The sequence below is a fragment of the Pongo pygmaeus genome, chromosome 16 (assembly GCF_028885625.2).
Source record: "Pongo pygmaeus isolate AG05252 chromosome 16, NHGRI_mPonPyg2-v2.0_pri, whole genome shotgun sequence".
In the NCBI taxonomy this organism is placed as follows: domain Eukaryota; kingdom Metazoa; phylum Chordata; class Mammalia; order Primates; family Hominidae; genus Pongo; species Pongo pygmaeus.
The window spans coordinates 56,301,972-56,322,875 of NC_072389.2; the positions used below are offsets into that span (position 1 = coordinate 56,301,972).

Consider the following 20,904-nt stretch of genomic DNA (forward strand, 5'->3'; position numbering starts at 1 on the left):
GTTGGTTAAGACTATGATGAAAAGATGTCAGAAGCTGCACTGTGAAAGCAAGGCTGTGACATTTGGAGAAGGTGGTTTGTGTCTGTGGGCTAGCTCCCCATTGACCATCTCACAGATCTACCCACTTGTGCTCCCCGAATCTACCTCCCCTTGGTGTTCAAGTGCAGAACTCTTGCTCTTCATTTTCTTCTTCCTTTCAATCCTGCTATTCTTAACACTGTATTTAACTGCAAGGAATTTTATTTTGAATCACAACTCTAAGATCTCTTGTTTGGAGGGCAGTTTCAATTTATTAATGAACCAGAGAAAACAGCACAAAATGACTGTGAAAGGCCAAGAAAGATGGGTAGGGGTCCATTCTGCCTGATTTTCCCGTGCATATGGAATAAAGCCTCCCTGAGCTCCATGCCCCTTAGATAAGGGAAGGCTGGTCCTGCAGAGGGAGCACAGTGCTTCTCTGTTTCTGTGTTGTGGATGGAAAACTCTCTCTCCCCATCCCCCCATGGAAAGTTTCCCTCCACAGGATCATAAACCTGAACATCTAAGACCTCAAAAACACCTCTTTTTTAAAAAAATTATTATTATTATTTTTTTAGAGACAGAGTCTTGCTCTGTTGGCCAGGCTGGAGTACAGTGGCATGATCTCAGCTCACTGCAGCCTCCATCTCCTGGGTTCAAACAATTCTCCTGCCTCAGCCTCCTGAGTAGCTGGGATTATAGGCGTGCACCACCACGCCTGGCTAATTTTTGTAATTTTAGTAGAGATGGGGTTTCATCATGTTGGCCAGGCTGATCTCGAACTCCGGACCTCAGGCAATCTGCCCGCCTTGGCCTCCCAAAGTGCTGGGATTACAGGTGTGAGCCACCACGCCTGGCCAAAAAGACGACTCTTGAAACACATTTTTCCAATTTGCAGCTATACTTTTTCACACCTTTGGATTTCACTTTGTCTGAAGCAGTGCATTTAGAGACAGATTGCAAACCCAGTCCATTAGATTCTATTGTTCTTTTCTCCTATGCTGCTTAATAGTCTACATCCAGGTTTATCCCCTCACACTCAGAAGACAAAATATTAAGACCTTAAATTAGAGATTCCAAAAGTATGAACATACATCATCTCATCCGGTCCTCACAACAGCCCTGTGAGGCAGGTAGGCAGGCATCATGGTTCCAGAATGCAGAGGACAGAGTCCTAACTGGTTAAGCTGGAAACCAAATCCATGTCCTCTGTCTCCTGGTTTAGTGCTCCTCCCACTCCATGAGATGAACAGCACTCACTGTAATGAACAAAACAGCCTTTCTGCTTGGAATAGATGAAATGTCCTTTGGGCTTGCACACAGGTGATTTCAAGTAGAAACCTTGCTAGAAAGCTTGGAAGAAAAACACACCTGAGCTCAGTTCAGCATCAGAATCAGCATCAGAGGGATGAACAGAACAGAACATGGACATCTTTGACAAGGGTTTCTGCTTATGTTCTTGATTCTCACCCAGATCATGGTTGAGTGCTATAACTTTAAAGCAGCAAAGTCCAGTAGGAGGGAAGGCGTTTAAAGGACTTTCTCATCTAGCAACTTATTGATTCCTTCACAAATCCTCTTGAGGTTGGGCCTACAGTCTCCATCCAGACTATAGAGGGTGGAGAGGAACTCCACATCGGCAAAGTGGTTAAAGACGTGGTTGATGCGCCCATGGGTCCTGGGCGTCAGGTGCCGCTGCACCAGTTCATGCACCAGGTCCTTGCACTCATGCAGGAGATTGGAGAGCACGTTCCTATCGAAGGTATATTCCACCTCATAGAAGCTGACGATTGTCATGGCGGTCTGGTTCAGCTTCTTCCGGAACTTTTCCACAATAACAAGCTCCTCTTGGCTAAACTGGTTGTTCCGGTAGAGGATTCCAATTTTGATCGCCACCTTGATTAAGTCTTTCATGATCTTGTGGGCTTCCTTCTTGTTGTGTGTGTGCTCTTTGGTGACTTTGTAGAGCTCATCAAAGATCTCGCTGCTGGTGTCATCAATCAACATGTTGGCCACAGTTTTGCTGGCTATTTTGCTCAGAATCTTCTTCTGGGCTTGAAGCGCAAGACTCTTTGAACTAAAAACATCAGGACCTTTGGTAAAAAAATATATATAAAAGTTTTAGAAATATAAGAACTGTCTATTACTTTTCCACAAGTAAAACACACTAACTTGCGCTTACGTTCTCAGAGCAAAAACGCATGTCTTTATATCCCCTCGCTCCCTAACTAAACCCCACCCCAGCCTGGTTCCCCCAGTTTCCTCTCCACATGATATGCTTTGTTTACCCTTTTGAATCCTCTAAACTGTGCTTATGCTCTTTCCTCTGCTGGAGGTCATCTCCTCTTATCCAGGCCAAATCTTACCTTTTTAAACCTACTTCATTCATAAACCCTTCCTGATTCTACTAGCTCACAGAGAACACTCTACCACTGCTGTCACACTGGAAACCATTCAGCTTTGCAAACTATACAGGAGCAAATTATTACTTAATGGCAAGAATGTAGCCCCATTATCAACCCCATTCCCAGGGCAGACATGGATATTTGATCATAACAGTCATTTTGACTGAGTCTCAGAACCCACATATCATTGGGTCTAAGAGGTATTCTTTTGCTTTTGAAATATTGAAAATTGGATGGGTCTTTCAGTTACTGTTGCCAGGTAGCTGTTGTCCTGTGGTTGTTGTTATCTGTGTGCACATCAATTTACACAAAAGTTGTCAGAGATTTGGGAGAAAGTCAAGAGAAATTTTTGTAAGAAATGTTGCCTCCTGAATACTCTTGATGGCATAGAGTTGTACTGTGGGAACACAGACATCAGTAACTCCAAATCAAAGATGCTAGAGATGAGTAGTACTCTGAATGTGAAGCAGCTTAGGAAAACCAGACCCAATTTATTTTGCTGTTATTTTCTACTTTATGAATGAATGAGAGCAATATATGTTTTAAAAAATCCACAATATTATATGCAAAGAAGTCTAAAAAGCCTCTTTCAATAAGTATAAATAAAAATTCTAACTAATAAGAAAGAAATGGTTCATAATTTAATTTATAGCATTTTTTTTTTCTTAAGAACACATAAAATGGCATCTTACAATTGATGGTGTTTTGATTTGATGAAATACTCTACAAGGCCACCAATTAGCTGGAGCTGACATCTGAAATGAAACCCACTGGCTATCCTCACTCTACAGTATGTATGTATATTGTTCTTATCTTCCCAAGGAGATTCAAACTGCCCAAGGACAGAGGCAATGTCTCCCACAGCACCTAGCTCGTTCTGAGCATAGGGAATGGTGCTGTTGAGTAAAATACCAGAGAAATGCAGAAGAATAAGAAAGTAGTAAAATACAGTGTACACCAAACTGATACTAAGAAAAACCAATATTCCTTTTGAGAATTGAGGGTCCTGGAGAATCCCAAGAGCTTTTGTCCAGTGCTTTGTGTCCACACAGGAGCACTGGATAGGCAGAGCAGACAGAGCGACGGCCACATGCCCTGGCTTCTGTTGTCCTTGTCTGGTCCCTCCCTCTCTGCTCCTTCTGGGTCAGCAGAACTAAAGCAGCGAGCACTAGGGGCCTTCCACAGCCCCAGCAAGCTCTCTTCCAAAGTCTGAGACCATAGACTCTTTAAGCAACTTCACACCCAGGTGACCCTGACATGGCCAGGCTTTTCCCTTCTGCCTCAATGCTAAGAGGAATAAACATTCATTGTGCAGAACATAAAAGGAATGAACAATCTCCCCTGACTCTTCTTTACTATGAGAAAGCTCCGACATCCTGACTGATGCTATTCCAGAGTTTGAGGCAAATGATATTCCTCCCCAGTCTCATCATCTACCATGACCACTAGAGCTTTGTGTGAATAGCTTTTGTTCTCTGCAAAATCAAAGTTGTTCTCCAAAGGCAAATATTTACAAGCACTAAGCATATTCAGAAGATTGCACTGTATGCTTTGAAGTCAATTCCACAGATGAAGCTTAAAGACTTTGGAGTAATTGCCCTGTCACTGAAATAAGTATATGCCTCCTCAGGTGACTATTCTAATAGGAATAGTGGAATGTAGATGGATCCATTCTAGAATATAAAAAAATGAGTCATGGCTTTGTAGTCACAGCTTCTAAAAACTGCCCAAGAATAAGTCTTTAGACTCTCTAGAAATGCAGCCAACATGCATTTACACGGAAGCAGCAGGTCAACTACATATGTGTCCAGTGGCAGGTTGGTGCCTGAGGGCAGGGACTCATGTCTAAGCCCGATTACCCCCAATGCCTGGCACACTGGCCACACACGGCAGGTGTCGGCTGAGTGAAGGGAGTGCTGGTTCTGTGCCAGGCGCTGTTTAACCCTTTGGGCTGGGTTAAGTGGGCATTTTCCCGAGGCTTTCCTGCTGGCCTTATTCCATACCCTGCTGTTTGTACTGCCAGCATTTCCTCTATTCTGCTCTGGACCAGTTGTCAGAGCTCACATATCCCCATAAGATTTATTTTAAAAATAATTAATTGGCTGGGTGCTGTGGCTCATGCCTGTAATCCCAGCATTTTGGGAGGCTGAGGCGGGTGGATCAGTTGAGGTCAGGAGTTCGAGACCACCCTGGCCAACATGGCTAAACCCCATCTCTATTAAAAATACAAAAATTAGCCAGGCATGATGGCGTGCATCTGTAGGCCCAGCTACTTGGGAGGCTGAAACACGAGAATTGCTTGAACCCGGGAGGCAGAGGTTGCAGTGAGCTGAGATTGCGCCACTGCACTCTGGCCTGATCAACAGAGCAAGACTGTCTAAAAATAATAATAATAATTAATTCAATTTATCAACATTTATTTTATTTTGTTTTTTGAGATGAGGGTCTCGCTATGGTGGCCTCAAAGCTGGCCTTGAACTCCAGGGCTCAAGCTATCCTCCTGTCTCAGCTTCCCCAGTAGCTGGGACTACAGGAATGTACACTGTGCCTGGCCCCTGTAAGAAATTTTAAAAACTGTGTACCTCCTTGAATATTTTAAAACTTGTCAGCAAGTATTTTTCATGTTAAGATTAAATAGTTAGGAAATATATAATTTCTAGATAATGTAAATAGTGACATTTTCAAATTAACCTGTTAAATCATTCTTTTAAATGTGTCCAATGTAACGTAAGTACCGTTGTTACATAAAACCCATTATTGTACACTTTAAAAATGACATGAACAAGGTCTTCTTTAAAAATTGGAAATGTTACATTTTTCTTCTTGAAATTGTATCTCTATTCTACTTCACCCACAGCACTTTAACTTCATGTATGTGCTTTGCTTGAAAATATTTATCAATCCATCATAATTCTCTACAACCAAAGGATGCATATGAATTTAAATTTAAATTAAAAGAAGATTCCAGGGACCATAAATCTCTAAGCAAAAATTAAAAATTTTCCTTTGGAGCGAGTTATCATTTTAATTATTTTAGGTATAATATAAAATATCAAAATTTTGATAACTACTTACTAAACATTAAGAAATGAAGTTTTATTGGAAATGCACCTCTAAATAAGATGGGCAGGGGTGAGTTATGGTGTCTTACCAAAAGAGTCATCATTGGCAATGTGAATTTCACATCAACTCTTCGTTTGCCAGGAGGTTTTGTACCCCCAGGGCAAAATGTTCAATTAAAATTTTTTTCTTGGCCACCACACCCTGTAATCCCAGCACTTTGGGAGGCTGAGGTAGGTAGATCGCTTGAGCCTACGAGTTTGAGACCATCCTGGGCAACATGGCAAAACCCTGTCTCTAGGAAAAATACAAAAATTAGCTGGGTGTGGTGCCATGCACCTGTAGTCTCAGCTACTTGAGAGGCTGAGGTGGGAGGATGGCTTGAGCCCAGGAGGTTGAGGCTGCAGTGAGCTGTGATCATGCCACTGCACTCCAGCCTGTGTGACAGAGTGAAACTCTGTCTCAATAAAAATAAAATAAAATAAAATAAAATACAGTGAAAAATTAGCCAGGCATGCACCTGTGGTCTCAGCTACTCAGGAGGCTAAGATAGGAGGATTGCTTGAGCCCAGGAGGTCGAGGCTACAGCAGTGGAAGAAAGGGAGATCCACCATGCTTTGAGTTTAGGTTTCTTCTTAGGCAGATGAGTTTGTATATTAGTATGTACAAAGAATATGTATTGAAGTTGTCAAGAGGAGTTTGGATCTATAACTGAGTTCCCTCAAAACTCTGCACATGTTGTGGAATGTCTCTGGACTCTTGCAGTCTGCCCACCTACCATTCTGAATCCTACTCTTCTGCAAGAGCAGCAGCCTTCCATGAAATGTTAAGAAGTGTTCCTTGGGAAGAAAAGAAGAATTTCTTGATTACATAAATTTAAAAAGCACTGATTAAGCAAAGTGAAATAGCTTATTTTCTGTGAGATTTTAAAAATATTTATTTAATACATTAAAGTGTTCTATCAACTCCCAGAGAGAAGTGGGTGTGGTAGGCAGAATAATGACCCCCAGAGATATCCACATCCTCATCCCTGGAACCACTGGATATGCTGCCTTACTTGGCAAAAGGGAATTTGCAGACATGATGAAGTTGAGAGTAAAAGAGGGAAGTGGGAGAGTGAGTTAGAGAAAGAGATGTGATGATGAAAACAGAGGTTGGAGTGACATGGTGGCTGGCTCTGAAGATGGATGGAGAAGTCAGAACCAAGGAATGTGTCCTGTAGAAGCTGGAGATGGCCAGGGAGGGGATCGTCTCCTGGAGCCTCCAGGAAAAAAACAAAACGGAGCTCCTGCCAGCACCTGGATTTTAGCTCTGTAAAATCCATTTCGGACTTCTGATCTCCAGAAATATAAAATGATAAATTGGTGTCTTAAGCCACTAAATTTGTGGTAATTTGTTACAGCAGCAATAGGAAATGAATTCAGGTGGGTAGAATGAGATGTAGCAGTCTTGATTTTCTTTGATTAGGGAACTATTTTTGCCTCCTGAGTGACCAAATGTCCAGTTTTCCAGCAAGGAGGGCTTTCCCAGGCAGTGGACTTTCATTGCTAAAATTGGAAATGTTCCATACAAATTGGTCATCTATTTCTGAACCACTAGTGATGTATATTTATCATATGAAGAACGAGAAGTAACAAAGATACAACTTAAGAGTGGAGGAAGATTATACCATTTAAGAAGCTCCTATCTCAGCAGGGGAAGCTGAGTACCTACCCATCTTGCCACATTTACCATCTGCTCTACCTGTTTTTTAATTGTAGAGCCAACCTTTTGTCCCTTTTAGACCAAGGTCCCCTTTGTCCCTTGTTTTCTCTGCAATTATTGAGCATTTACTCTTAGTTTGGCTATGTAGCAAGTGCTATGAGGAAATCCCGAGAAAAGTATTCAGTTGGGTCTTGCTCTGAATATGATCCTGCAATGAGGCCAGATATAGACAATGAATCAAAATACAGAAACATGTGAAACAGCCCACATTGGCATGAGTGAGAATAGTTGGGGTAAAGTCCATGGGCTCTGAAGGTGGATTTGCATGTAGGTAGGGACAACTATGATGTTAGGAAGTGGTTTCTAAAGTCATGGATATAGGCCAGTATTTTTCCCCAAGTCACAAAGTCCCTGGGTGGTTTCCCTGATAAGCTTCCAGCCACCTATCTTGTATAAGAATTTATTATTTACCTGCAAGTAATTTGGGGTACAAACTTCTACAGTGAGGGCTCAGGAGGGCCACCAGGATAGCATCTCTGAAGCTTTAAAGATCAAAAGTGTCGTGTAGAGGAACCCAAATGTTATGGACCGCCAAAATTACCAGGAAGACTTTAAGAAAAGACAACAACCAAGTAGATTTCCACACTCTACCCCAAATTGTCACAAGCTCCCTAAGTGATTCTGACATGATGAATGTAGGACCCATGATTTATAACAGTGTCCTCCAACACGTATCCTATAGAGCACTTGTCCTGTTAGATGCTCCAGGAAAGAAAGTCTTGAGGTCAGTTAAATGAGTTTGTAAATGACAATATATCATGGTTTGCTTTTGATGGTTTGCCATACCAGGTAGCTTATTAAGGCTTTGGGAAGTCCTACAGCAAAGACACCTGCATAGTTTTGTTTAGTCCACCACTTCTCAAATTTACTGGACATATACATACACATATGAATATATATATATGTATATGACATATATATCACATTCTCTGGTATGCATTATAGGAAATACTGGGATAGAATTGAGAGAAATAAAATCAAGACACTGGTCAACAGAACACTTTCACAACTCTCAGAGATTAATAGGGAAGCTGGGGAGATACCATTGTTTCCAACATGCATACATAATGTTACAAATGATTTAAGGGAGAGAGAGGGCACTGAGGGAGCAGTCTCATTTGGAAGACTTTTTGCACATGGAAATCTTGGCCTTGCTTTCAACCATCCTTCTGCCTCAGCCTTCTGCACAGGGTGCCTATTGGTGACCCACCAAGGAGGAACACTGCAGGCTGAGAGAAAGAGCATGAGCTAAGCTTTGGGAGTCAAGGCCACAAGTGTGCTTGGGATATTTGGGAAACAGGCCTAACTAGTGGACCGTATTTATTAATGGGGAAACACTAAAAGATGGAGGATAGGTCTTGGTAAAAACTTCTCTTTCTGTATACAAGCCCTAGGAAAGCTCTTTTGGCCAGGGATAATTCTTTTAACCATGTTTGAACAAAAGTTCCCATTTTCCAGGCATGAAAGGTAATGGATTGTTTATAGTACTTCAGAATCTCTGAGAATAGACATAAAAATGTGATTATGTAGCGATAGCAAATTCATCCTGGTAGAAAGACAGGGGGCTTCCTTAAACCAAAATTGATAGAAGAGCTCAATCAAAGATAATATGAAGTCTCTGAGAATAAGGACCCTTCGAACATTTACAAGAAAGGAAACACACAAGGGCTATGTTGGGAGAATGGCGTGACAATGGCAGTGAGCTAGTTTGGAGAGAGAAAGCAAAAGATAATTTAAGGGGGGAACTTCACTGCATGGAAAATTGCTGGGGTCAGTCTGAGCTGCTGCTTTTATAAATGATGTTCAGCCGGAGTACAAGTGATGTTTCCATGTTTCTAGAAAACACTAAGCTCTCCCAGATGGTGAAATGCCAAGCTAATGGTGATAAACAACAGGAAGATCTTTACCAAGCTGGGTGAGTGGGCAGAAGAGCTAAAGCATGGTAAGAACAAGGTAATAAATTTGGGGAAAAATAAAGTAAATGATGGTTATAAAAGATGACAGGCTCTGAGCTGTCAGCTACAGCTCAGAAAAGGGGCTCTGAGCATCACTCCAGGATATGGGAGTGGACAGGGTGAGGGGACAGCTATTCTCCCCTCTTTTTCACAGGACTTGGAAACTTCTCTAAGGAGTATGTGGAAAACTTGAATGTAAGTGTGGATAGCTGTGTCAAAATTATAAAATGGGAAATTATTTGTAATAGCCAGTACACATCAGAATTACTTCATTTCTGTAAATAACTTAAAATAATGGCAGGGAAGAGAATTAGCTAAAAATGTTAAGCAGAAGTTAAGAGTGAAGATGGTTCCCAGAAGAAAACAATCTGGAGTGCTTAATGGGCATCATCTGTCAAGGCAGGGGACCCAAAAGACAGGGAAGGTGGGAGGAAAGGCCCAAGGGATGGGGTAAGAGCCCTGGGCAGAGGGAGATTCCTGGTAGTCCAATTAAGTTACACTTAATTGTTAGCGGAAAAAAAACAAAAAATGAAAACTTCAAGCAAGCCTCCTTAAGATGGAGCACGCTCACAAACTACTTTGAACTTGAACTTTCTTTTCTTTTCTTTTTTTTGAGACAGAGTCTTGCTCTGTCGCCCAGGCTGGAGGGCAGTGGCACAATCTCAGCTCACTGCAACCTCCGCCTCCTGAATTCAAGCGATTCTCCTGTCTCAGCCTCCCGAGTAGCTGGGACTACAGGTGCACACCACCATGCCTGGCTAATTTTTGTATTTTTAGCAGAGACGGGGTTTCAACATGTTGGCCAGGCTGGTCTACGAACTCCTGACCTCGTGATCCACCCGCCTCGGCCTCCCAAAGTGCTGGAATTACAGGTGTTGAGCCACAGCGTCTGGCCTGAACTTGAACTTTCATGATGAGCAACCATCCTTCTGCTCAGTTTATGCAGCCAGAAAAGCTGACTGAACCTGTCACGTCCCTCATGCTCCATCTTTCACTACTGATAAGTGGCCAGGAGTGAGTGGTGAGAGTGATGGCCTCCCCACCTCTTCCCGTCTCCTTTTCTGTTCTGTGGGTGAATGATGAGGAAGGTGTTTGCTGTAGGGGTGAGGTGTGGTAGTATGCAGGATGGGATATCCTTGACAATGATAAAATGCTTCCTCAAGAAGACACTGCCTCTGCTTTAGGTTTTGGTTGTCCCTAAGTAGCTGTGGGGGCAGGACCATTAAGGAACTTTAAGTAGTGTTTTGAAATGTGAACCTAATACAGTTGTGGTTTCCAGAGAGACTCATTGAGTTGTTGCATCTCCAGTGGATTCAAACTAGAAAACATTTTCCATCTCTTGTATAAAACTGTTGTTTGTATATTCCTAGAATTCTAAAGAAAGAACACGGAGCTGGAGGAGGTAGAATGAAATGAAAGCCTTAAGGGATGGTGGGGCCTTTGAGTTAGAGACAAGCAAAAAAAAACCTTGATCCTCCCCTCTCCCATGGAGAACTGATCAAAGCTTAGAAGCTCATGAAAAGTACCTTTTATTGGTCCAACTCCTTTCATACGTGAGAGAGGGTGGCACTTCTGAGGCTTACAAAAGGCATTTGGGAACACTCTAAAAGACACCCATGGTAAAACTTGGATGATTTAGAAAGGTTAGGGAATGGATTTTTCAGACTCAGGGTTAACTTCGCAGCATATTCTTGAAGACTTCTTGGGTCTGGTCCCTTCCCAACCCTCCAGAGGAGCCACCTGCCTTGAAGACAGATACCCCGAGCTTATTATCCCTGCTTCTGGGAAGACCTGAGGCCTCCCAAATTTCCACCACCTGCCAAAGGAAGCAGGCAGCTTGTGGGACTCATGGGGGACACCATGACTTAAAGGGTAGCAGCCTCCACTAGGCACCACTGGTGGGGTGCAAAAAAATGGAACTCTTAGAACCTCTATTTAGGTTTCCTTTTTTGTAATGAGATAAATTAAGCTTTACTAATATTTAATACACAGACAGATTTGGGCCCCACTGTTGTGTGGCATTCTGAGGGATGAAGGAAAGATCCCCCACATGGGGTGGGGAGAGGTGCTTAGTCTATGCCTCACTTGTTTGTTCTCTTTCAGCAGTTCTGATTTATTTCAGCATATATTTATGTGTGCTTGGTTAAACAGACTCACTGATGATATTATTTCATTCTAACTAAACTAGCCCTTGCAAAATAGCCCAGTGATTTCAAAAAATGCCTGAAAGAAACAAAACCGAGGACTGAAGATGAGTCGCTAATCATACAGGCACATGTGAACAGCAGGAAAATGCAGGGTGGACAATTATCCTTCCTCTTGACAAGAGCTTTCCCGCAGCCCCACTTTAAGGGAAAAGTAATGACCTAATCAGATCTAACAAGAAATGGGCCATCGACATTTCAAAAATTTCTATGGGACAACATGAAGAATGGATTTCACACACTTTTACTTGCCTCGAGATATTTCCCGAAGGCAGTAGGAAGCCATGGCAATTTGAAAGATAGTTAAATGCTTAGTCGTGTTTCTGATCTTTAGCTTGTCCTCTGGGTGACAGGGAGAGATCAGAGTAAGGAACAGCATGGGTGACTGCTGGGGTTCAGGGATTAGTCAAGGATGACAATGAGTTGTTTCTTCTAGCTTGAGAGACAGATAGGGTGAAAGGATATAGAGGTGCCACCAGCTGAAATGGACATCTTGGAGGAGGAGCCAGCCTGTAGGGAAGATGAATTCATCCCTGAGTTCCAGGTAGCCATGGGGCATCTGGGTGGAGATGGTGACACCAGCCTGTCTAGCAGGACACTTCAAACCTCACCTGTCCTACCCTAGTCTTCCCATTTTCCCCTGCAAACCCTGTCCCTTTCCAGTAAGGAAGAGATGACAAAAAGACCAATCTTCCTGAAATAATTAGCCCACTAGAGATCTTGAGGGATAAGTGGGCTCTTCCTTCAAAATGCAAACACGTCCATTTAGCTGGTTAAAGTGGATTCTCTATTCACTTTAGTCAGAGCCACACTGTATCTCTCCTGGGAGTCTCTCTCCCCTTTGTCGTCCACCATCAAACCACCCCTCCTCTTTCTTTTTTTTTGCAAGACGGAGCCTTGCTCTGTTGCCCAGGCTGGAGTGCAGTGGCACGATCTCAGCTCACTGCAACCTCCGCCTCTCGGATTCAAGCGATTCTCCTGCCTCAGCCTCCCGAGTAAGCTGAGATTACAGGTGCGTGCCACCACGCCTGGATAATTTTTGTATTTTTAGTAGAGATGGGGTTTCACCAGGTTGGCCAGGTTGGTCTCGAACTCCTGACCTCATGATCCGCCCCCCTCGGCCTCCCAAAGTGCTGGGATTACAGGGGTGAGCCACTGCACCTGGCCTACCCCTCCTCTTTCATCAAGAGAATGAATTATTTAAAAATTAGGGTAGGGAGGGAGAGGCAGGCTTGGGTGCAATAGGACGGGGGCAGAGGTTGGAAGGATGAAGGAGTGAATTACCGGAGACAACCAAATGCAGAACAGGAGTGCTGGTTCACCAGTCTTCACCCCCTCTGCCATGTGACTAGCTTTCCTGACTCCAGCTCTGGCTTAGGTGCCCCTGAGATCCTGCCTTTGGCTGGGGCCTGCTAACAGGCAGAGAGCTTTGGCTTTGCAGTTGGTAGCTGCTCAGTCCCAGAGATTCATTCATCCACAGGCTAGGAATGGGGATTTGTGTGTTTTTGGGGCACCAAACATGACAAAATTTCCCAACTCTTTTGGACATTTTAAGGGTGCTGAATAAGAACATACAAAAGCAATGGCAGTCAAAACAGGACGCAATTTCAGATCGCTTCAATGCCTTACATTGAATAATTACACTTGAAAAGCAGCATTTAATTGTCTTCAAGATGAAGACCTTTCCCCTACTCCGATTCCTGGGTCTTGAAGAGAAGAGAGATTGGCAGGAGGAGCTGTAAAACCTTTTAGCTCATTATCTCAGCTTGTTTTAGAGCCTCCAATCCATCACCTATCAGCACTGAGCAATCTGTAACTCAATTAATGATAATGTCAGAGATAAGGACAACTGCTGAGTACAGATTATGCACATGAGGTGGTATATACCGTGTATCTGATCCTCACAACAATTCCTCAAGAGAGGGACTGTGAGTTCCATTTTATAGATAAGGAAACTGAGGCACAGTCAATTTAAGTAATTCACTGCAAGCTAAGTGGCTAGTAAGTAGCAAAGCTGCAGTTGGGCCCAAGTTCACCAGACACCAAAGTCTACAGTCTTTGCCTTCCTGCATCTGCCTTCGAAAAATTCCCCTTGGCTCCCTAATGACTGTGATTTCTCACTTATTTGAAACATTAAAGGCCTCAATTTGAATCTCCACCTACCTAGGAGAGTTGTATTTCATCACTTTTTTAAATACAAAAGGGACAGTCTTATGTGATAGAACATACTCATCAAGACTTGAAGATAGATGTAGCTTTAATTTTTAGAGGGAATTCTGTATATTTCAGCAGTTACATATTGATTTTACAGCCAGCTCTGAAAAGTGAATGAGTGTTTGATAATTTTACTTACCAGAGCTAACTGAAGCAGATACTTGTGAAGCCACTGGGGGGTGAATCATCTCCAAATCAACAGGTTAATTTTGGAGATCTGAGAGATATTTTTGGCTCACTGCAGAAAAGTAACCATCACTAAAAACAACATCTACTTACATGATTTCTTTAAATGAAGCTTATTCATTCCCCCAAATCCCTTGCATCTAACAAATAACTAGTGTTTCTCTGAATGATAGATCATATTCAGGCATAATAATAATAAAGTTAAAGTGCTCGCTCTTCCATGTGCTTTACGCACAGTTAAGCCATCATATTCTTGCAACAACTGCATGAAGTAGGCACTAATGTCAGCAATAGCAATGGATGCAGCATTTCACATCAAGGAAACCAAGGCAAAGAAAGATTAAGTAGCTTGCCTGAATCTACCATTTAGAAAGTGGCAGAGCTGGATTGGGCAGACTCTGCCCCAGAGTCTGCCTGAGTCCAGTGCTTCAGCCTGCCACACTGAGCTGCAATGCATGGGGTGACAAACATCAATTAGTTTAAATGTTTTCTGAATTATTGCCCACTTTAAGATGGAGATTGAGCAGTATTTTTCCCTCACAAGAATTAATTTTCTAAAAACCACCAAGTGTTTCAAACATATACATAATAGATAAAAATATGTAATACATAAAAACATAAACATAAACAAAATAGAAGATAATTTAACAAACACTGTGTAGCCACCACCCAGATGGAACAATTCTTAATATTTTAAATATTAAGCATTTCAAACATATGGACAAAATAGAACATAATTTAACAAACACTGTGTGGTCACCACTCAGGTGGAAAAATTCTTAATATTTTACGCTTAAAGACAGGGAGAGGTAAAGCCCTCTTTGCTTTCAACTCCCTCTCTTCTGCTTCTAGCTCCCAGATCAAACTGCACTGCAGAAGTTGTATTTTTGTTTCATCCATCCACATTTTTATGCTTTTGTCTCATTTCATAAGTATGCATGCATCAACATCATGTTTAAACTTCACACAGAAGGTGTCATACTACACAGATCCTTCTACAACTTTTTATTCCACAACCTGTTTTCAAGATTTATCTTGTTTAATCATTTAGTTGCTTATATAAATGTATATCTTCAAGTTTTCTCCTGATGGACATTTAAGTTCTTTCCATTTTCTGCAAGGAAAAAAGGGTCTCCTTGTGCACACAACAGTCTCCTGGGGTCTACACTTAGAACTTGATTGCCAAGTCCTGCAGCAGCAAGGGCTGCCAATGGCTCTCCAGAGAGACTGCACTCATTTTCACTCCCAGCAGCAGTGTCTGAGTTCCTGTGGTTGCACTTCCTCATCAACACTTCAAATCATCCAACTTTTTAATTTTTGCCAATCTGATAGGTATAAAATGGTACCTTGTTTTAATATGCATGTTCCCGATTGCTGGTGAGATTCAATATATTTGTGTTTATTGGGCATTAAGGTTTTTCTCTTCAGCAAATTGCTTGTTCATATAATTTACTCATTTTTTCAGTTGAATTATATATATTTTTCTTTTTTGTATATTTTGCTTATGATTCTAAACCTCTGCTGATCACAGGGGTGGCAACTATCTCTTCCCAGTCTGTAGCATTACATTTTAACTTTATTATGGTGTCTTTAGTCATACAGAAAGCTATTTTTTTTTTTTTTAAACGGAGTTTCACTCTTATTGCCCAGGCTGGAGTGCAATGGCACGATCTCGGCTCACCGCAACCTCTGCCTCCCGGGTTCAAGCGATTCTCTTGCCGCAGCCTCCCGAGTAACTGGTATTACAGGCATGCACCACCACGCCCGGCTAATTTTGTATTTTTAGTACAGACGGGGTTTCTCCATGTTGGTCAGGCTGATCTCGAACTCCTGATCTCAGGTGATCCGCCTCCTCTTAGCCTCCCAAAGTGCTGGGATTATAGGCATGAGCCACCGCGCCCGGCCAGAAATCTAAAATTTTAATAGTCTAATTTATCAATCTTTTCCTTGATGGTTGGTGGGTTTCTGTATCTCATTTTAAAAATTCTTCTCTTGCCATGAGGTGATAAAAGATAACCATATATTTTCCAGAGGTTTAAAGGTTTTGTTTTTCACATTTAGGTCTTTAATCAATCTGAAAACTATCTGTACATATTGCATGAGGCTGGGAATCTTTTTCTCCCCACAATTTATTCTATTTATTGAATAGTTCATACTTCTGCTACCTATCTGGTAGGCCCCTTCTTTTCATATCAGATTTCTATATTGCATAGATCTGTTTTTGAGTTTTTTACTCTGTTCCATTGGTCTTTTTCAGTACAAAAACCAAGTTTTCTTAATATAACTCATAAGTCATGATAGACCAAAGGGAAGTGCCCCCCCCACCCTCACTATATTCTGCTTAGAAACTGTCTTGATTATTCTTGCCTTTATTCTTCCATAGGAATTTTAGGATCATATGATCAAATGCCATGAGCACTCTATGTTAATCTGAAGTAAACTGGTATCTTTTTTTTTTTTCTTGAGACAGAATTTTGCTCTTGTTGCCCAGGCTGGCGTGCAATGGTGCAATCTTGGCTCACTGCAACCTCCACCTCCCGGGTTCAAGCAATTCTCCTGCCTCAGCCTCCTGAGTAGCTGGGATTACAGGCATGCGCCACCATGCCTGGCTAATTTTGTATTTTTAGTAGAGATGGGGTTCCTCCATGTTGGTCAGGCTGGTCTCAAACTCCCGACCTCAGGTGATCTGCCTGCCTTGGCCTCCCAAAGTGCTGGGATTACAGGCGTGAGCCACCACTCCCAGCCTAAACCGGTATCTTTATGATACTGAATCTTCCTCTCCATTAACATGACATGTCTCTCCATTTAGTCATATCTCCTTCTGTGTCCTTCAATTATGTTTACAGTCATCTCCATAAATCTCTTGGATATCTTTCATTAGATTTACTTCTAGCTACCTTATAGTTTTGGTTGCTGCTGTTAATTTTTTTCTATTATAGTTTCTAAATGGTTATTAATGATGCATAGGAACCCAACTGATCCCTGTATACTTATCTCCAATTGAGACATTTTGCTGAGCTCTGTTATGAGTTCTAATATATTTTATATAGCATCTCTTGGACTTTTTAATGTAGACAACATTGCCTACACAAAATGATTGTTTTCTTTGACCCCCTATTTCTTTTTCCTGCTTTATAACACCAGTAGAAACATCCAGCACAGTGTTGAATAGCATTACATGGCATCCTGGTCTTGTTCCTAACTTTAACAGGATTGTCTCTAAAATTTCCCTGAGTATGCAATGTTTGCTGTGGGTTTTGATGGATACCGCTTATCAAGTTATCTTCCTTTTATTCCTATTTTGCTAAGGCATTGTTTGCTTTTAAGTAGAAATGTATCCAATTTTAGCAAACACTTTCTTTGTATCCACTGAGATGATCATATAATTTATCTTATAATATGTAAATTTAACCAATTATTCAAAGACTTTTTGATTTAAATCATCATTGTATTCCCAGGATAAGCCCTACTTGGTCATGATGCATATGTATTTACTATACTGGTGAATTCTACTAGTAAATATTGCATTTTGCAACTATACTCAAAAGTGAGATTGGTCTATAACCTTTTCATAGTACTATCTTTGTCAAATTTTGGTGTCAGAGAAGACTAGTCCCATAAAACGGATTGAGTAGCTTTCCTTCTTTTTCTGTGTCTGAGAGTGTTTATGTAAGGTGGGGATTAACTGTTTTTTGACAGTTTTAGTAAAACTCACCTGCATTTCACTCGAAATTCTGAGACTATCTCTCCATGACAACAAACGTACTACATCATTGTTTTTTGACAATAGCACATGCCACCATTTTCTCTACTGGTCCCCTCTTGGTAGGTTTCAAACTGTTTCCAGTTTTTGCTATGAAGTATCTGCAGAAAGTAACAACCTAGCAGCAGGCTGCCTGTTGGGGAAAAGGGTGCCTATTGGCACATGGTAGGATTCCCTTCTAATGCTCCTTCCTAATTAATAAAGTAACAGGAGACACTGAAGAGGAGCTCCATGAACAGACCTCTGGCTCTGCCCACCGGATCCCATCCTTCCTACCAGAGGCTTGCTTGCCCAATTCAAAGCCAAAAGGAGGCTCAACTCTTCACAAAAATGGTTTTGCTCTAACCCAACTGGCTGAAATAGGATGACAGCCAAACAGTACCAGAAATCAAGCCAGCTCTCCCTAAGGGTGCTGCCCTGGCTGCCAGCCATGCTCTGACTCTCTTGTGCCATAGCTGAATCCAGTGGACCCTCGCCCAGGTGGAAGAGGCACAGCTGACAGGTTGTTTGTTGCAGCTGAAGGTCCCTCCCACCATGAGCCCCTGGCCAACCCTTATGTCCCTCTTGTCAGGGAGGCTGGCCCTCACACCTAGCTCAGTGGTAGCCCTGTTCCTGTGCTGCACTGCGACTGGCCCTCCACTTTCCGCATCTGGTGCTGAGTTCTTAGGGATTGATGCTCAGAAGACCTGTGAATCCCCATAAGCAGAACTGCCTACTATGTAGAAGTTGCTCAGTATATGTCTTGTATATATGTCTCAGTAAATGAATGACTGATGAATGATTTTAGCGTGTTTGTTCTTGTTCTTTGAGGCTCAGATTCTATCAGTTCAGGACCCACACCTGGAAGGAGGTGCATATTCACAATGTGCAGGTGGAACTGAATGTACTCAAATGCCTTCTGAACTAAGCACAAGGTCCACCCTTTGCCTTTCATACGGAGCTATCTGCTTGGCCCACTTGGGTTCTGCCTGTCTTTGACCCAACAACAGCAGCATCACCTGGGGGCCAGATGGATCACCCACCACGCTCTCAGTGTTCAGTTCCAGCAGTAAACCCTTTCTCCATGGCAGCAGCACCCCTCCTTCCTGCCACCCCTGGAGCCTCCCCATTTACGCCCCTTCACACTCATGAGCTATGTTAATATACTCAGGAGCTGTCGGGCTTCGAATAGCACAGTCCACATTCTGTCTCTCTGGGTAATCCTCTCTCTCTCTGCTGGCAGCTCCCAAACTTTCTCCACCACAGCAGGCACCCAAGAACTCAGGCTCAGAACACCAGACTGCTAACAAGGACACCAGTAGGATGCCACATTCAGAGCCATGGGAGCATGCCAACACCGTAATATGTGAAATTAGTGAACAGTCTAATGCAATAAAAATGTCAGTCTTTGGAATGCTGTAATTTTTGGAGTATGGATGCAGAACCTAAAATGTGCAAAACAATAAAATGGAACAAACTCCAGTCTATCTTGGAAAAAAGAAACAAAACATGGCCTGCGACAGTGGACTGAGGCTACTGGAAGGTGCTCCAATTAATTAATGTAGTAACATGTAAACCCTCAGCTTAGTGAGCTTAACAACAACTAGACAAACTGTTAGCTGTACTTGAGAGATCAGAACACACGAGGGAGAAGAAACCAGAAGGATGGGAGATGATTTGGCAGACAGCATTACGGCTTTCTCAATGTTCTACTTGATTTTTTTTTTAGTGAAATATGAATCCTGAACAATGACATTTTTGGATTTCAGTCAATCTGAATGTGGAACAGCAGGAAAGGGACATGTAATATATTGCTTATAATCTCCCTTACATACATTCTGTAGTAAAACTGATTTTGTTTACGGATTTAAGACAAGTCAAGCCACATTTTTAATATCTGCTGGTGTCATGGTCAATATCTGGCCTGTGGAATGACAGTGTTGAGGGATGTTGTTAGCAGATGGGAGGTGGGATGACACCCGCAAGATCTCCTGAGGTTGGGCTCCTAAGCTCTGCTGGGACCTCTACTGTGATGGAACCACTCTGAGCCCAGGGGGAATCCCATTCACATCACGTAACGGGAGGGGCCAACTAGCTGTGGAGGCTTAACTTCCTGGAAGGTTCTCAGAAATGTGACTTTGTCTCAGGCTTCCTTTCTAAATTAAACTCTAAGGCCACAAATGGCTCAGAATAGAATTTTTTATACTTCATGGTAATGTAAAGAAGTACCACCAAAAGGTTTCACTGTTTTCCAACCAAATCACCAGGTGTGGTCACCCAAAGATGCTGAGAATGGCTGTCCTGCACAATCAAGATGCCAGGGTGTATCCATGGAGTAGCTAGCTCCTCGGATACAGGGAAAACGAGAGAGCCCGGTCCTGGTCCTGACTTTCGCCACTGAGTCAGCAGCAGGAAGTGGAAGACAGAGCCCGGCCTCCAGCCCTGCCCTGCCCCTGCCACCCCCAGCGCACTCACTGTGTGCCGTGGGCCCATCTCTTTACCTGCTGGTTTTTGGGTCTGTTAAATGAGAAAGCAGACTAGAAGATTCTGCTAATTTGCTTTCTCTTCTCAATTTAATAGTAACCCCTTAAGTATGATAAATTGAATTTTTGTCATCATCTGGGCACGCATCAGATGTGCGCTGATGCCTGTGGAGAGGTCCTCCGCGTTCCTCCTCTCCCTTGCTGGATTCCTGCCGCCCCCCATTCTGCTCCCGCCATTCTTCGTAAATGGAATCCTCCTGCTTCTTTCTCACTCGGTAACACCTGGGGCATCGACCTTGGAGCCTCCAGCTTTCCTTATCTGTGGCTTCCCTCCAAAATGCTGCTCCCTCCCGTTTTCCTGGGGCCCTTGACTCCTCCACTAGACCTCAGCCTCCTCTGTCAGTCCTTGGCCTGTGCTCGCCACAGAGCGTGCGGTTAGCAGGCGTCATGCTGGCTCTCCCCAAGGCCTCTTCCTGTGTTGGCCTCAGTGCCCACAGACCAAACCACAGACTGCCAGGCCCCCAGGCCCCTGGCCCCGGCAGGCCGCCCTGTGCTGACGTAGCTGTGGGTGGGACTCCTGTCCGAAACCTCAAGGACAGCTCTTCCCGCTGGTCCCACACCCCAGCTGCCCCGCCTGTCTCCCCAGCCTCTCGTCCCGCTTTGCTCAGCGCAACTCCTCCCTAAGCCAAGCACGCCCTGCTGCCCACCCCGCTCCCATCTTCTGCAAGGGGGCCTAGTCAGGGAACCCCCACCTGGCTTCAATTGTTTGTTCCCTGGCAGTTCCGAGAGGGAAGACCTTTGATAGAGACAGGAGGCAGCCAAGGGGTCCCTTGCAAAACACCCCATTCAAGCCTAAAACAGCCCGAAAGCTGA

The 20,904-nt window shown here is 43.1% G+C and overlaps 1 protein-coding gene across 2 annotated transcripts in view; it reads right to left on the reverse strand.

Moving 5' to 3' along the window:
* Positions 1–270: 270 nt before the first annotated feature.
* The window catches only part of TNFAIP8L3 (TNF alpha induced protein 8 like 3), a 48,255-nt gene continuing 27,621 nt past the window's right edge, over positions 271–20,904 (reverse strand). For both annotated transcript variants that reach the window (XM_054451048.2, XM_054451047.2), the window contains one exon: positions 271–2,111. In XM_054451048.2, coding sequence (XP_054307023.1) covers positions 1,549–2,111 — 563 coding nt within the window. In that variant the 3' untranslated portion in view covers positions 271–1,548. The remainder of the gene's footprint in view (positions 2,112–20,904) is intronic.